Below are 15,938 nucleotides of genomic sequence, written 5' to 3' on the forward strand. Positions count from 1 at the left end.
CAACTCCCAAGTTGACTTTCTCATCTGTCATGTAGATCCCATAACACTAACAGGCTGTTTTAGGGATTTGAATATAATGGTGACTAAGTCTGCTGAAAAAGTAGTTTGGAAGTCAGAAAATGTTTGCATATCAATAACTTCCCAGCAGAGAATAAGGCCCAGTAAGATTGGGAGTATGGGGATTAGGCCATATTCTTCAGTTGGAGTCTTTTTTTTTTTTTTCAATTGGAGTCTTAAAACATAGCCTGTATGTATGCTGCAATATCTGCTTGTTGGAAACCTCCCTGCCTGGTTTCAGGAGCTGTAAACCCCCCATGGCTAAGGCTGAGTGAGCAACCTTCAGACCATAAGCCACTAAGGAGATAAAGCTTATCTCCCTTGCTAGAGCTCCACTTCTCCTTTTACCATAACTGGCCTTCAATGCTTGATCAGTTAGCCAATGATGGATAAGATTCCCCAAGGGGGGAACCACCTAAGACAGACATGATCATGTGGAGGCCCCAAGGAAGGACTCAGGGGGCTGCAGCAAAGAGGAGGTGATGGACCCTTGCCCCCCGGCTTTCACGAAGCCCGAGTCCTCAGTCTGTCTGCGGGAAGTCTCCAAGAATTCCTGGGCTATCTGCCTTCTCTACCTGACTTAAGCCTGAAAACAATAACTGAGGGTGGTGCAGCCCCGTGCTGGGAATGGTGGGCTACTTGGGTGATCAGGCCTGAGAAAGGACATGTAAAAACCTGTGAAACCTGCTTTGCTAAGAATGCTCTTAGTTAAATGATAAAGGCCCGGGCAGAAAATGAGTTTGTTTTCCCAAAGTCTTGAAGCCTTTTAGCCAATAGACCCTGACTCAGAAGAAGCCCTAATAGTTCTCTGTATGCTATCTACTGTTTACTGCCTGACAATGATTAATAAGTTGAACCTGAACTCCTATGCAAAAAAAACAATAAAAGCCTGTCTAGGCAAGGGTCAGCACTCTCTCCCCCTTGAGAGAGTTGCCAGGCCACTCCGAGGCACTCCCCCCCTTGAGGGAGTAGCTGTGCCGTCCCCTTTCCTGCACAGGACTCGGTAGTTCGTGTGAATTTGTCTTGATTTTTCATCCATAACGCCGCAGGCACTGCAGGCCAGTGCACACGTCATCTGCTTTTTGAACTTGCTGTATTTTTTATTTCTAGGGATTCACCTACGTTCTTATCAACTGGAGGGAGTCAACTGGCTAGCCCATTGCTTCCATTGTCAGAATGGCTGCATCCTGGGAGATGAGATGGGCCTGGGTAAGACCTGTCAGGTATGTTACTGGTCACACCTGTCAGTGACCACTGCTCACTGTCACTGAGATACCCTCTTAGAACTCATTACTATCTTTAATTACTAGTATATATTTTGATGCTAGGTGATGAAATACCTGAAACTTTATTTAGAGATCATGACCTTGGAACTGACTTTTCTAGTCATGGAGACAGTTTTGAACTGAATCACTACCCTTGTCTTAGCCCTTAACATGTAGGACTTTAATTACTTGGTTTTTCTCTCATAAAGCAAATAGACCTGTCCCAGGGATCAAATTGTTTCTGTCTTCCTTACCAATATTTTATCTAGTTAAGTTAGCTGGATTACTTATAATATTAATGTCCCTTAGTCAGTGAGTAGTAGGGCTACTTCCCATTTTTCTGGCATGCTTTAAAAGTACAGAGGAAGTAACCTATGTTTTCCAAAAGGCCTGGGACATGAAAACTCAGACATAGCGTCTTTAGGTATTGATAAACAGTGGTGTGTTGAGATAGATGCTTCTTGGTTGGATGATCACCAGTATAAGCCCTATTTTGATATATGTCAGTAGGATACTTGGACTGATGGAAAGTGCAGACACAGATACCCCTTGGATTAGTCATAGAAGATCTACTTGTCTGTAGGATACCAGAGAAAGTCAATGCAGTCAGGATACACAGCAGATGTGATTTGATCAGAAACTGTGGACATATGTTTAAAAGGTTTCACCAGAGAACACATGGAATGAGTGAAGGTCTTGTTCTTTTGAGAAGCTCAAGTGTTCCCTCCAACTCTAACCTCACAAACACAAGCATGAAGCTGAGGCAGTTCTGCAGGTAGGCTAGTCTGACCATGTGTTGGAGAGTCTGACCATGTGTTGGAGACTAAGGCAGGTACACCTATTAATTTTGGAGTTATTTAGAATACAGAATAGCCCTGGCTGGTGTAGCTCAGTGGATTGAGCACTGGCCTGCGAACCACACGATCGCAGTTCAATTCCCAGTCAGGGCACATGCCTGGGTTGCAGGCCAGTTCCCGGCAGGGGCCAGTTCCCAGCAGGGGATACATGAGAAGCAACCATACATTGATGTTTCTCTTCCTCTCTCCTTCCCTTCCCCTCTAAAGATAAATAAATAAAATATTAAAAAAATAGAATACAGAATAATCTTAAGTATGGTCATATGAGGACATTTCTCAGACAAATAAATCTGGTTCTAGTATATTCCTGAACTGAGAGCTGTGGAACTAGAACAAAGATAGGTTACCTGATGTCTCTGGGAACCAGGCTAACAGACTCTTGGACAGGGTTCAAGGCCTGCCCTGCAGTCTCCTTTGCCTTGGATGTTGGTATTGCTCTGACTCCTGCAAATTCAGAGGCAGCAAATTTCACTTGTCCTTTGCCTTTTCCCAGGGTGTTAATGTAGCTCTACTTTTAGGTGCACTAAAAATATTATGCCTCCAGATTTGTTTTGCTAAAATTTGGCTTAGAATATTTATATCTGTGTTCATGAAGCATATTGGTCTGTAATTTCCTTCTTTTGTAGTGTCTTTGTCTGGTTTTGGTATAGTGGTAAAGCTGGACCTATAAAATGAATTGAGTATTCTCTCCTCTTCAGTTTTTTGAAGTTTGTATAGAATTGGTTTTGTTTCTCCCTGAAATGTTTGGTGGAATTCCTTAGTCCAAATTAATTTTGTAGATATATCTGGTTTAGAGTAATTAAAGATAATTGTTTTCTAAATAGTATCCTCAGCAAAGGCTAGGCAGAATGGCTGTAATGTAATAATTACTTAATTGTTGGGTGATTTTTCTGGACACATTCTGGATTGGAAAGCAATAGATAAAGGAGAAACTTATTCCCACTATAAAATTAATGTAATCTTAGTTAAAAAATAACTACTACCCCATAAGCAGAGTACTGTGGCCATAACTAGCAGTGTATGTTTAATAAGGGTTGAAATTACAGTATACTTATAGTATACTTATAGTGTATCGTGTACTTTGTATTTTTGTAATGTAACACTATCATTGTAATTTTCAGTATTCTATTCTTCATAATCATTACTTTTTTGATTGAGATATAATTAACATACTAGTTTCAAGTATACCACATAATGATTTGATATTTGTATAAATTACAAGATGATCATCATAGTAAGTCTAGTTAAACATTGATTACCTCATTTTGTTGTGTTATTTTTTTCCCTACCACTCCAACCCACCCCAGCCATCCCTATCACCCACCTTTTATCCTTCACTTCCCTTTGGCTTTGTCCATGTGTCCTTTATACATGTTTCTTGATGAACCTTCCACTATTTCCCTCCATTAACTCCTCCCACCTCCCCTCTGGTTACTGTCAGTTTGTTCTTAATTTTTCAATTAGCAATAATTGCGCTTGGATAAACCTCATTGGCTACGATACTGCCACTGCGCAAAGCTGTTTGTTCTTAATTTTAATGTCTCTGGTTATATCTTGTTGCTTGTTTGTTTTGTTGATTACGTTACACTTATAGGTGAGATCATATGGTGTTTGTCTTTTACTGCCTGGCGTATTTCACTTAGCATAATGCTTTCCAGATCCATCCATGCTGTCATGAAGGGTAGGAGCTCCTTTCTTTCTTTCTGCTGTGAGGTATTCCATTGTGTAAATCTACCAGTTTTTTGATCCACTCATTTACTGATGGGCACCTAGGCTGCTTCCAGCACCTGGCTATTCAAAATTGTGCTGCCATGAACATGAGGTGCATAGGTTCTTTTGAATTGGTGGATTTAGGATATAATCTCAGGAGTGGAACTGCCAGGTCAAAAGGCAGTTCATTTTTAGTTGTCAGAGGAAATTCCATACTGTTTTCCACACTGGCTATACCAGTCTGCATTCCTATGAACAGTGCACTAAGGTTCCCTTTTCTTCACAATCTCCCCAGCACTTGTTGTTTGTTGATTTGTTTATAATGGCCATTCTGATTGGTGTGAAGTGGTATCTCATTGTGATTTTAATTTGCATCTCTCTGATGGCTAGTGATGCTGAGCATCTTTTAATATGTCTCTGGACCCTCTGTGTGTCCTCCTTGGAGAATTGTCTGTTTAGGTCCTTTGCTGATTTTCAAATTGGATTGTTTGTCTTCCTGGTTTGGAGTCATGTGACTTCTTTATATATTTTGGAGATCAAACCCTTGTTCAAGATATCATTTGTGAATGTATTTTCCCTTACAGTTGGTTCCCTTTTTCATTTTTGCTGACATTATCTTTAGCAGTGCAGAAGCTTTTATTTTGATGAGTCTCATTTGTTCATTTTTTCCTTTATGTCCCTTGCTCCAGGAGACATAAGAGTGAAAATATTGCCGTGTGGAGTATCTGAGATTTTCCTGCCTATGTTCTCCTCTAGGACTTTTTTGGTATTGTGACTTATATTTAAGTCTTTTATCCATCTTGAGCTTGTTTTTGTGAATGGTGTAAATTGGTGAACAAGTTTCATTGTTTTGCATGTACCTGTCTAAATCTCCCAACATCATTTTTGGAAGAGCCTGGGTTTACTCCATTTTACGCTTCTTCCCCCTTTGTCAAACATTAATTGACCATAGAGACATGAGCTTATTTCTGGGCTCTCTGTTCTATTCCATTGATCTATGTGTCTGTTCCCAGACTGTTGATTATGGTGGCCTTGTTGTTACATTCGAAGAGCGAGTAACCAAATGTCCAGGCACTTAGAGCATTTAGATGTTATTTATTGGCCAAACTTTTAACCTGCGCAGGGGCGAACTTCCCCAACTGTGACCGGAGTCACCGGAGCTCCTCAGAGCTACAATATGGAAGTCGCGCCTGGCTTACAGACTAAAGGGTTTTTATAAAACACTGCAAGCAAGCAATATACAGAAGCAGATGTGGCTGTTAGCAATTGGTGCCATTGAACAATAGCCTCCTTACTCATTGGTGGGACCCTCTTGTTGGAAGGCAGAACATATTTTTCTTTTTTTTTTTCCTCCTACTGGCCTTCCACATTCTCCTTATCTAGCTTCATGCCTGACTGGCCTTGTACACTGACTACATTCTGGGGTGGGGGCCTTAACTATATCCTGTTGGAATTTCTACTTGCAGCTGGCTCCTATCGTAGCTGGCTCCTGCACTTGTAATATAGTTTGATGGCAGGTATTGTTATCCCTCCTACTTTGTTCTTCTTTCTCAAAATTGCTGCAGCTATTCAGGGTTGTTTGTGGTTCTAGATAAATTTTTGAAACTTTTGTTCTTTGTGAAATATATCATTGGTATTTTAAAAGGGATTGCGTTGAATCTATAAATTGCTTTGTGTAGTATGGACATTTTGATGATGTTAATTCTTTCATTGCATAAACATGGTATATGCTTCTATTTATTTGTGTCTTCCTTAATTTATTTCTTCAGTGTTGCATAGTTTTCTGACTACAATTATTTTACCACATTGCTTAGGTTTATTCCTAGGTACTTTATTTTCCTTATTGCTATATCAACTGGGATTTTTTTCCTGATTTCTTTAACTGATATTTTATTGTTTATATACAAAAATGCCTTCACACAATCATTATTTTTTATTGGCAGTTTATTTTTTTAATTAATTGTTGTTCAAGTATAATTTTCTGTCTTTTATGTCCATGCCAGCCCCACCCCCAGTGCTCCCCACCTCCCTCCCCTTTCCACCCTCCTTAGTTTTTGTCCATGTGTCCTTTATACTTCTTCCTGTAAACCCTTCCCCTTTTACCCTGAAATTCCCTCCCCTTTCACCTCTGGTCACTGTCAGCCTGTTTTCTATTTCAGTGTCTGGTCATATTTTGCGTGCTTGTTTGTTTTGTTGTTTAGGTTCCTGTTAAAGGTGATATCATATGGTATTTGTCTTTCACCGCCTGGCTTATTTCAGTCAGCGTAATGCTTTCCAGTTCCATCCATGATGTTGCAAAGGGGAGGAGCTCCTTCTTCCTTTCCGCAGCATAGAATTCCATTGTGTAAATGTACCATAGTTTTTTGATCCAGTCATTGACCGATGGGCATTTAGGTTGCTTCCAGGTCTTGGCTATCGTAAATTGTGCTCCTATGAACATCGGGGTGCATAGGTTCTTTTGGATTGGTGTTTCAGGGTTCTTAGGATATACTCCTAGCAGTGGAATTGCTGGGGCAAAATGCACGTCCATTTTTAGTTTTCTGAGAAAATTCCATACTGCTTTCCATAGTGGTTGTACCAGTCTGCAATCCCATCAACAGTGAACTAGAGTCCCCTTTTCCCCACAACCTCTCCAGCACTTCTTGTTTGTTTCTTTATTTATGTTAGCCATTCTGACTGGTGTTAAGTGGTATCTCATTGTGGTTTTGATTTGCATCTCTCTGATAGCTAGCGATATCGAGCATCTTTTCATGTGTCTCTGGATCCTCTGTATGTCCTCCTTGGCGAAGTGTATGTTTAAGTCCTTTGCCCATTTTTTAATTGGGTTGCTCGTCTTCTTTGAGTGGAGTCGTGTGAGTTCTTTGTATATTTTGGAGATTAAACCTTTGTCTGAAGTGTCATTGGCAAACATGTTTTCCCAAACTGTTGCTTCTCTTTTTATCTTGATACTGTTTTCCTTGGCCATGCAGAAGCTTTTAAGTTTGATGAGATGCCATTTGTTTCTTATTTCTGTTATGTCCCTTGTTCTAGGGGACCTATCAGTAAAAAATTGCTGCGTGGACTGTCTGAGATTTTCCTGCCAATGTTCTCCTCTAGGGCTTTAATGGTTTCACGGCTTATATTTAAGTCTTTTATCCACCTTGAATTTATTTTGGTGTATGGTGTAAGTTGGTGCTCAAGTTTAATTTTTTTTTGCAGGTAGCTGTTCAGTTCTCCCAACAACAATTGTTGAAGAGGCTATTTTTACTTCTTTTATGTTACTGCCCCCTTTGTCGAATATTAATTGACTGTAGAGATTTGGGTTTATTTCTGGGCTCTCTGTTCTATTCCATTTGTCTATGTGCCTGTTTTTATGCCAGTACCAGGCTGTTTTGATTACAGTGGCCTTGTAATACAGTTTGATATCAGTAATCCCTCCTATTTTGTAATCCCTCCTACTTTGTAACCCCTCCGACTTTGTTCGTTTTCTCAAAATTACATCTGCTATTCGCGGTCTTTTGTGGTTCCATATAAATTTTTGAAGTGTTTGTTCTATGTCTGTGAAATATGCCATTGGCACTTTAATAGGTATTGCATTGAATTTGTAAATTGCTTTGGGTAGTATGGACATTTTGATGATGTTAATTCTTCCAATCCATATGGAACACGGTGTATGTTTCCATTTATTTGTGTCTTCCTTGGTTTCTCTCTTCAGTGTTGTGTAGTTTTCTGCATACAGGTCTTTAACCTCCTTGGTTAGGTTTATTCCCAGATATTTTATTTTTCTTTTTGCTATATGGAATGGGATTTTTTTCTTGATTTCTGCCTCTGCTGTTTCATTGTTAGTATACAAAAATGCCTTTGATTTCTGCATATTGACTTTGTAACCCGCTGTTTTGCCAAATTCATTTATTAGTTCGAACAGTTTTTTGGTAGAGTCTATAGGATTTTCCATGTACACTATTATGTCATCTGCAAACAATGACAGTTTTGTTTCTTCCTTTCCAATTTGGATGACTTTTATTTCCTTTTCTTGTCTGATCGCTGTGGCTAGAACTTCCAATATTATGTTGAATAGAAGCGGTGAAAGTGGACAACCTTGTCTTGTTCCTGATCTTAGTGGAAAAGCTTTTAGTTTTTGCCCATTGAGTATGATGTTGGCTGTAGGTTTTTCATATATGGCCTTTATTATATTGAGGAATGCTCCCTCTAGTCCCACTATGCTGAGTACCTTTATCATAAATGGGTGTTGTACCTTCTCAAAAGCTTTTTCCGCATCTATTGATATGACCATGTGATTTTTGTCTTTGCTTTTGTTTATGTGCTGTATTACATTTATTGATTTACGAATATTGAACCATCCTTGCATCCCTGGGATGAATCCCACTTGGTCATGGTGTATGATCCTTTTGATGTATTCTTGGATGCGATTTGCCAATATTTTATTGAGGATTTTAGCGTCTATGTTCATCAGCGATATTGGCCTGAAGTTTTCTTTCTCTGTTGTGTCTGTATCTGGTTTTGGAATTAGGATGATGCTGGCTTTATAAAAAGAGTTTGGGAGTTTCCCATCATTTTCGATTTTTTGGAATAGTCTGTGAAGAATCGGGGTTAGTTCTTCCTTAAAAGCTTTGTAGAAGTCTCCTGTGAAACCATATGGTGCAGGGCTCTTGTGTGATGGGAGTTTTTTTTATTACTTCTTCAATTTCATCTGCTGTTATTGGTCTGTTCAGGCTTTCTGCTGCTTCTTCATTGAGTTTTGGAAGATTATATTTTTCTAGAAATGTGTTCATTTCACCTAAGTTTTCAAATTTCCTGGCATGCAATTCCTCAGTAATTTCTTTCAATCCCTTCTATTTCTGTGGTGTCAATTGTAATCGCTACTCTTCTATTTCTCATTGTCTTTATTTGGGTCCTTTGTCTTTTTTAAAAATATATTTTATTGATTATACCATGACAGTTATTCTAATTTCCCCCATTCATTCCCCTCTACCCTGCACACCCCTCCCCAATTAGTTTGTGGTTTATGTCCATAAACTCCCTTTAGTTTATGCCCACATGTCTCAAGTAGTTTAGATTTTATATTTCCCCTATTATTCTTACCCTCCCCTTTGTCTATTTTCTACCTACTGTCTATGCTACTTATTCTCTGTACCTTCTCCCCCCTTCTCCTCCTTCCACTCCCCTGTTGCTAACCCTCCATGTGATCATCATTTCTATGTTTCTGCTCCCGATCTAGCTGTCCTCTTATTTTGCTTTTGTTTTAGGTGTGGTTGTTAATAACTGTGAGTTTGCTGTCTTTTCACTGTTCCTATTTTTTATCTTCTTTTTCTTAGAAAAGTCCCTTTAACATTCCATATAATAAGGGCTTAGTGATGATGAACTCCTTAATTTGATCTTATCTGCGAAGCACTTTATCTGTCCTTCCATTCTAAACAATAGCTTTGCTGGATAGAGCAATCTTGGCTGTAGGTCTTTGGATTTCATGACTTGGAATACTTCTTTCCAGCCCCTTCTTGCCTGTAAGGTATGTTTTGAGAAATCTGCTGGCAGTCTGATGGGAACTCCTTTGTAGGTGACTGTCCCCTTTTCTCTTGCTGCTTCTAAGATTCTCTCCTTCATTTTAATCCTGGCTAATGTAATGATGATGTGCCTTGGTGTGTTCCTTCTTGGGTCCAACTTCTTTGGGACTCTCTGAGCTTCCTGGATTTCCTGGAAGTGTATTTCCTTTGCCAGACTGGGGAGGTTCTCCTTTATTATTTTTTCAAATAAGTTTTCCACTGTTGACTGTTTCTTTTCCCCTTCTGGTACCCTTATAATTCGGATGTTTGAACATTTAAAGATATCCTGGAGGTTCCTAAGCCTCTCCTCATTTTTTTTGAATTCTTGTTTCTTTATATTTTTCTGTTTGGTCATTTTTTTCTTCCTCTGGTATACTCCCTTGATTTGAGTCCCAGTTTCCCTTTCAACACTATTGGTTTCCTGTGCATTTCCCTTCATTTCAATTAGTTTAGCCTTCATATGTTCCTCTAATTTGTGATTAAAATCGACCAGTTCTGTGAGCATCCTGATTACTAGTATTTTGAACTGTGCATCTGATAGGTTGGCCAACTCTTGATCACTTAGACTTATCGGCTCTGGGGTTTAGAGTTATTCTGGAGCCATCTTTTGGTCTGTTCGCAGGTGTCATGTATGAGGAGCGGAACCCTAGGTGTTCACCAGGGCAGGGCAACTCAGTAGCTGGGTTGTGACACTGTATGTTGGGGCGGGGTACCCGAGGGGCAGTTGCAGTCCCCTCTGGTGCTTCCTGCTTCTGGGGCCTTTGCGGTCTCTCTCACTGCTCTCTCCTTCGGTGGTTTATCTGCTCTCGATTGTGTAACCACGGTCAGACTGCCCCCTTGCGCCCTCACTGGGCCCGCCTGTTGCTACTCCACACCTGGGATCCTCCCACAGCTGCCTGCTCACCTGAGTTGGGGGATCTCTCCTGCCCGAAGTTGCTCTGCTGCTGGCTCAGCCCCTCTTACCCATCTGGTTGAAAGGTTCGTTGTTTTTGTCGGACTTCCATATAGTTCAGTTTTCTGTGTTTTGGCTGCGTTTTTGTTACTGAAACTTTGTTGACTTTAAACTTGGTTGTGAGAGGAGGCACAGTGTTTACACCTACGCCTCCATCTTGGTGGACGTTTTGTCTTTTTTTCTTGATGAACCTGCTTAAAGGCTTGTCGATTTTGTTTATCTTATCAGAAAACCAGGTCCTGAATTCATTGATCCTTAGAATTGTGCTTTTAGTCTCTTATGTCTTTTTATTCAGCTCTGATCTTGGTTATTTCCTTCGTTCTGCTTGCTCTGGGCTATCATTGCTGTTCCTCAAGTTCTTGTAGGCATAGGGTTAGGTGGTTTATTTGAAATGTTTCTATTTTCTTTAGGTAGGCCCGTATAGCTATCAGTTTTCATCTCAGGACTGCCTTTGCTGTGTCCCATAAGTTTTGGGTTGTTGTGAGTTTATTTTCATTTGTTTTTAGGAACTTTTTAATTTCCTCCTTAATCTTCTTCTTTAGCCATTCATTGTTTAATAGCATGCCATTCATTCTCCATGATTTTGGGTGTTTTGGGTTTTTTCCTTTGGAGTTGGTTTCCAGTTTCAGTCCCTGTGGTCGGAGAAAATGGTTGGTATGATTTCAGTTTTCTTGAATTTGTTCAGGCTTTCTTTGTGTCCTATCATGTGGTCTGTCTGTGAAAGTGTTCCATGTGCATTTGAAAAGAATGTGCATTTAGCTTCTTTGGGATGAAGGGTTCTATATATATCAGTTAAGTGCATTTCATGTAGGGCATTGTTCAATGTTAAAATATCTTTGTTGATATTTTGTTTGGTAGATCTGTCCATTTTTACAGTGGTGTGTTAAAATCACCTACAGTAATTGTGTTGTTGGCAATATCTTTCTTGAAGTCCTCTAAGATTTTCTTTATGTATATGGGTGCTCCTGTGTTGGGTGCGTATATATTTACAATGTTAATGTCTTCTTGGTGGATTCTTTCCTTGAGCAATATGAAGTGACCTTCTGGGTCTCTCTTTATGGTCCTGTTTTTGAAGTCTATTTTGTCTGATATGAGAATTGCTACCCCGGCTTTTTTTTCTTGTCCATTTGCTTGGAAAATTTGTTTCCATCCTTTCACTTTTATTCTGTGATGGTCTTTTGTCCTGAGGTGGGTCTCCTGTAGGCAGCATATGTGTGGGTCATGCTTTCTTATCCATTCAGCTATTCCATGTCTTTTGATTGGCGCATTTAATCCATTTACATTTAAGGTTATTATTGATAGGTACTTATTTATTGCCATTTGTGTACCTGTGTTCCTCTTTCTCTCTCTTTTCCTTTCTTTCCTTAGAGTAGTCTCTTTAGCATCTCTTGAAGAGCTGGTTTGGTGGAGGTGTATTCTTGTAGACTTCTTTTGTCTTGGAAGCTCTTTATTTAGCCTTCTATATTGATTGCGAGCCTTGTTGAGTAAAGTAGCCTGTGTTGCAGGCCTCTGGTTCTCATTACATAGGATTATTTCTTGCCACTCTCTTCTGTCTTGGAGCATTTCTATTGAGAAGTCAGCAGGTAACCTTATTGTATGTCCCTTGTATGTTACTTACTTTTTCTCCCTTGCTGCCTTTTAGATTCTCTCTTTATCTTGGAATTTTGCCATTTTAATGATGATGTATCTTGAAGTGATCCTCTTTGGGTTTCTCTTGATTGGGACTCTGTGTTTCTTGGAGTTGTTTGACTTTTTCTCTCATCTAATTAGTGAAGTTTTCCCTCATTACTTTTTCAAATAGGTTTTCTATATCTTCCTCTTCTTCTTCTTCTTCTGGTATCCCTATTATTCGTATATTATGACATTTCATATTGTCTTGCATTTCTCTTAATCGTTCTTCATTCTTTCTGAGCCTCTTTTCCTTTTTTTGCTCTTTCTTGGTGGTTGTTTTCTACTTTGTCCTCCAGCTCGCTGATCTGATCTTCTGCTTCATTGATCCTACTTTTGATTCCTTCCACTGTGTTCTTCAGTTTGGAAATTTTATTCTGCATTTCCTGTCGCCCTTTGCTGATAATGTCTATTTCATCTTTCATGTCTGTATAGTTTGCTGTGAGTTTATTGTAGTTCCCCTGCAGTTTCTGGTAGCTCGTTGTGAGGTATTTGAACTTTGTGATAACCAGTGCTTTGAATTCAGTATCTGATAGCTGACTTGCTTCTATTTCATCTAACAATCTTTTGGAGGCTTCCTCCTTTTTTTTCATTTGGGGATTCTTTCTTTGTTTTCCCATTGTTTGTGAGACTCTTCTTGTTAGGTTCATCTTCTTAAATTGATGTGTTCTGGCTTCCTGGGTTTAATACCTGTGAGATTAAGTGGTGTCATTTCCTTCATCTCCCCAGCCTCACTGGTCTTGGGCTGTCCTTTACATTGGCTCTGAGTCTGTCTTTGTGTTTTGTTTGTTTGGGGGTCTTTCTTTTGTGGGTTCTTCCCACCAGCTGGTGAACTGATGGTCCCTCTGTTCCCCACCCGTTTTAATTTGTTGTGCTGCTGAGGGCAGATTGTGTGGAAGCTAGTTCTGTGTGTAGAAGGTTTTGAGGGTTCTCTTATGCCCTTGTTCAGTTGTTTTTATTGGGTACTTTGCCCACTATTTAGTTGTATTTCCAGATAGGTCTTGGGTTGATGTTTGTGAGGTTTTCACTCCGTCCTTTACCTTCTTCTGTTGTTGTCTGTTGGTGGTACTGCGTTTTCTCTTCCAGTAGGTATCCTGGGGTCACTGCTTCCACCTGTTCTTATTTTTGTGATCAGTTGGAGGGGAAGGCAAAGTGGTTTATACCAGCAGGAGAGTATTCTATGATATTTACAGTAGCAGCCAGTGGAGAAGGGCTAGGAAATCCTTTGGCTATCTACCATGTTTACTGTAATCTTCAACCCAGCTGGCCAGATTTAAGAAAGGATGGAAAGAAGATAAGACTCTTTTGGGGGAGGGAAGGCTTGTGAGTTGAATGTAGAAAGCATTGAGGTTTTGGGAGATCATATTCTGAGGTAAGGTGAGAGTAAAAGATAGTAAATAGGTGTAGTGTGTGACAGAATAGAATTAACAACTACAGTAATACAGTTCAGGAAACTGAAGCAGGGTAAGATTTGGGAAGGGTGTTGTGAAGTATTTACAATTGTATGGAACAACTATTATTCACAATAATAATGGAACAACAGTCATGACAGAATCTATATGATCTAGATAACATGAATTGGGGGTGTAGAACTTTGAGTCGTGTGCTAAAGGAACACAAGTGACGTGCAGGATAGTAAATTAGCAATACACTGTGGAGGAGAGAACAGGGAAAACCTGTTAAATGATAGAATATAACCAGCCAAGTAAAGAAGGTTATACAGAAAGAAGAGTAATACAAAGCTATTATTAAAATAAAAGATGTAAGAATAATAGGAGAAATAATAATACAAATATGCAGTAACTTGTAGTTTCTCTGCTATAGCAAAGTGAAATTTGTCTCTCTGTCCACTCCTAAGGACTCTGTGGTAGACCCAGTGCCGAGCATGGGGCTGAGGGTGCCGCCACCACTGTCTCTCTGCTGGTCCCTGGAACCTCATTGTCCTGTAGCCATCTCTTTAATGTCTGGTTTTTCAATGTCCGCTACAATTTTTGGTCTCCTATTTTCACATATGCTGGGGTACTGTCGGCTGTTTGCTCTGTTCCTCTGTAGATCAGCCCGGTTTTTCTCCCATGTTTAGGGGGAAGTGGAATCTGCTCCATCTTATTCTGTCTCCATCTTCTTAAATCTCCCTTATTGGCTGTTTAATATTCATCAAGAAAATTGATTACAATTTACTTAAATGTTGTACATTTGAGAAATGGTGAGTTCTCCTCTTGTTATTCTACTTAAATTAACTTCAATTTGGACACCTTTGGGTATTTGCTCTCTCAGGACTTTGGATTATATCTTTAGAATCGATTTTCTCAGAAATAATTCATATGTGGAAGAGGGCTTCCCAGGCTTTTTGTTGTATGAAATAGAGCCATTTTCTCTGTATATCACAGCAACCTTCTAAAGAAACTTCTAGTTAAAAGTGTGTACAAATATATCCTACAGTAGGCCTATTTGGCTTTACAAAGTTTATTTTATATCTCTCTTGAAGCTGATGAGGTGTTATTTATTGTTTGTTTTATGTACTGGAGTGTTTATTTCATGAGAGCCAGTAGTTTTATCTGTTTTGTCCCTGTTGTATACCAGAGCTCAGCAGCTGGTAAATAGAAGGTGCTCTATAAATGCACACAGGAGGGAGGAAGTTAGGAAGGAAAGAAGCCTAGCAAGCAGTGGAGGCCAGCCACCACGTGGTCATTTTTACAGTCATATCTTGACACTTTTTTAAATAGTATTCCTGATCTCTTGTGCATTATTTGCATTGTTTTCATTGATTTCTATTGTCTTTCCTGATTTGTTTTCTTTGCATTAGAGGTTCAAGGGCAGAGGTATTCAGCACCCTTACTTGTTAACTATTGATATATAGTGCCATAGATTTCTTTGGCAATTACATTGAAGCTTACATGATTTCACTGTAGGAATAGATAACTCTTGATGTGTACATTATTTTTTTATAAATTAACTCAAGTAAAAGTTTGTGTTCTCTGTGTTCTCTGTAAGATTATGGTAAATTTGTGGTTGTTTTTCATAAGAAAATGTGACAAAAACTGCCTTCTTTTTCTATGTTTCAGACTATTGCTCTCTTCATTTACGTGGCAGGAAGATTAAATGATGAAGGACCATTTCTGATTCTTTGTCCCTTGTCTGTTTTGAGCAACTGGAAAGAAGAGATGGAGAGGTACATAGTAGATGTAGCTGAAATTTTATTTTTTGCATTGAGTAAGATTTTTTCCTGCATGATATGTGACATATGATAAAACAACATATTGTCCTAAACAGTGAGTTTATTTCTTCCGGAAAACTCTGATGTGAGGTAATGTAGATGAAGACTGAGGATCTGATGGGGGGAGGGTCCAATGAATGTTACTGTTAGTATTTGGAAATTTGAAGGTTGGTCCTCATTTTTAGTTAAATTTTGCTGAGCTACAGGAGAAGCCATCTTTTTCATAGTGACATAGGAAGTAACCAACATGGAAAAAATACTGTTGTTTTTAGAGTTAGCAGAAGCCCAATTTTTTCAGATGTTCATCTCACACTTCCACTTCTTCACACAGGGTTATGGAGTCCCAGGATTCCTTCTGATTGTAGGGCACCATGGGGCCTGTGCATCTGCAATCCTTCCATGAAATGTAGTTTTCCAGATATGTATGCCCTTTTCTATGGCTCTGTATTTGTTTTCATCTACCTTTATTCTTGGATTCAGATTTGCTCCAGGTCTTTCCTGTATAACATATGCAGGTGACAAAGAGGAGAGAGCCCGCCTACAGCAAGACCTAAAACAGAAGCCACATTTTCATGTGTTGCTAACTACCTATGAGGTATCCATTTGTTCTTCTATAGCAAGACCTCTTAACCCGGGACCTTAGAAGTTGTAGAAACTACTAGAATTATATTTAAT

The 15,938-nt window shown here is 39.3% G+C and overlaps 1 protein-coding gene and 1 non-coding gene across 5 annotated transcripts in view; one reads left to right on the forward strand and one right to left on the reverse strand.

Annotated features, from left to right (window-relative positions):
* CHD1L (chromodomain helicase DNA binding protein 1 like) overlaps positions 1-15,938 on the forward strand; it is a 111,221-nt gene that overhangs the window by 11,083 nt on the left and 84,200 nt on the right. For all 4 annotated transcript variants that reach the window (XM_037061622.1, XM_037061623.1, XM_037061625.1 and 1 more), the window contains exons 2-4: positions 1,168-1,280; positions 15,112-15,218; positions 15,744-15,858. In XM_037061622.1, the coding sequence (XP_036917517.1) occupies positions 1,168-1,280; positions 15,112-15,218; positions 15,744-15,858 (335 nt within the window). The remainder of the gene's footprint in view (positions 1-1,167; positions 1,281-15,111; positions 15,219-15,743; positions 15,859-15,938) is intronic.
* LOC118997768 (U4 spliceosomal RNA) lies at positions 3,554-3,699 on the reverse strand. Its single transcript, XR_005068720.1, has one exon. It is a non-coding gene; the product is annotated as a U4 spliceosomal RNA (small nuclear RNA).

Source organism: Sturnira hondurensis, unplaced genomic scaffold (assembly GCF_014824575.4).
Source record: "Sturnira hondurensis isolate 20B ecotype Veracruz unplaced genomic scaffold, ASM1482457v3 Scaffold0013475, whole genome shotgun sequence".
Classification (NCBI taxonomy): domain Eukaryota; kingdom Metazoa; phylum Chordata; class Mammalia; order Chiroptera; family Phyllostomidae; genus Sturnira; species Sturnira hondurensis.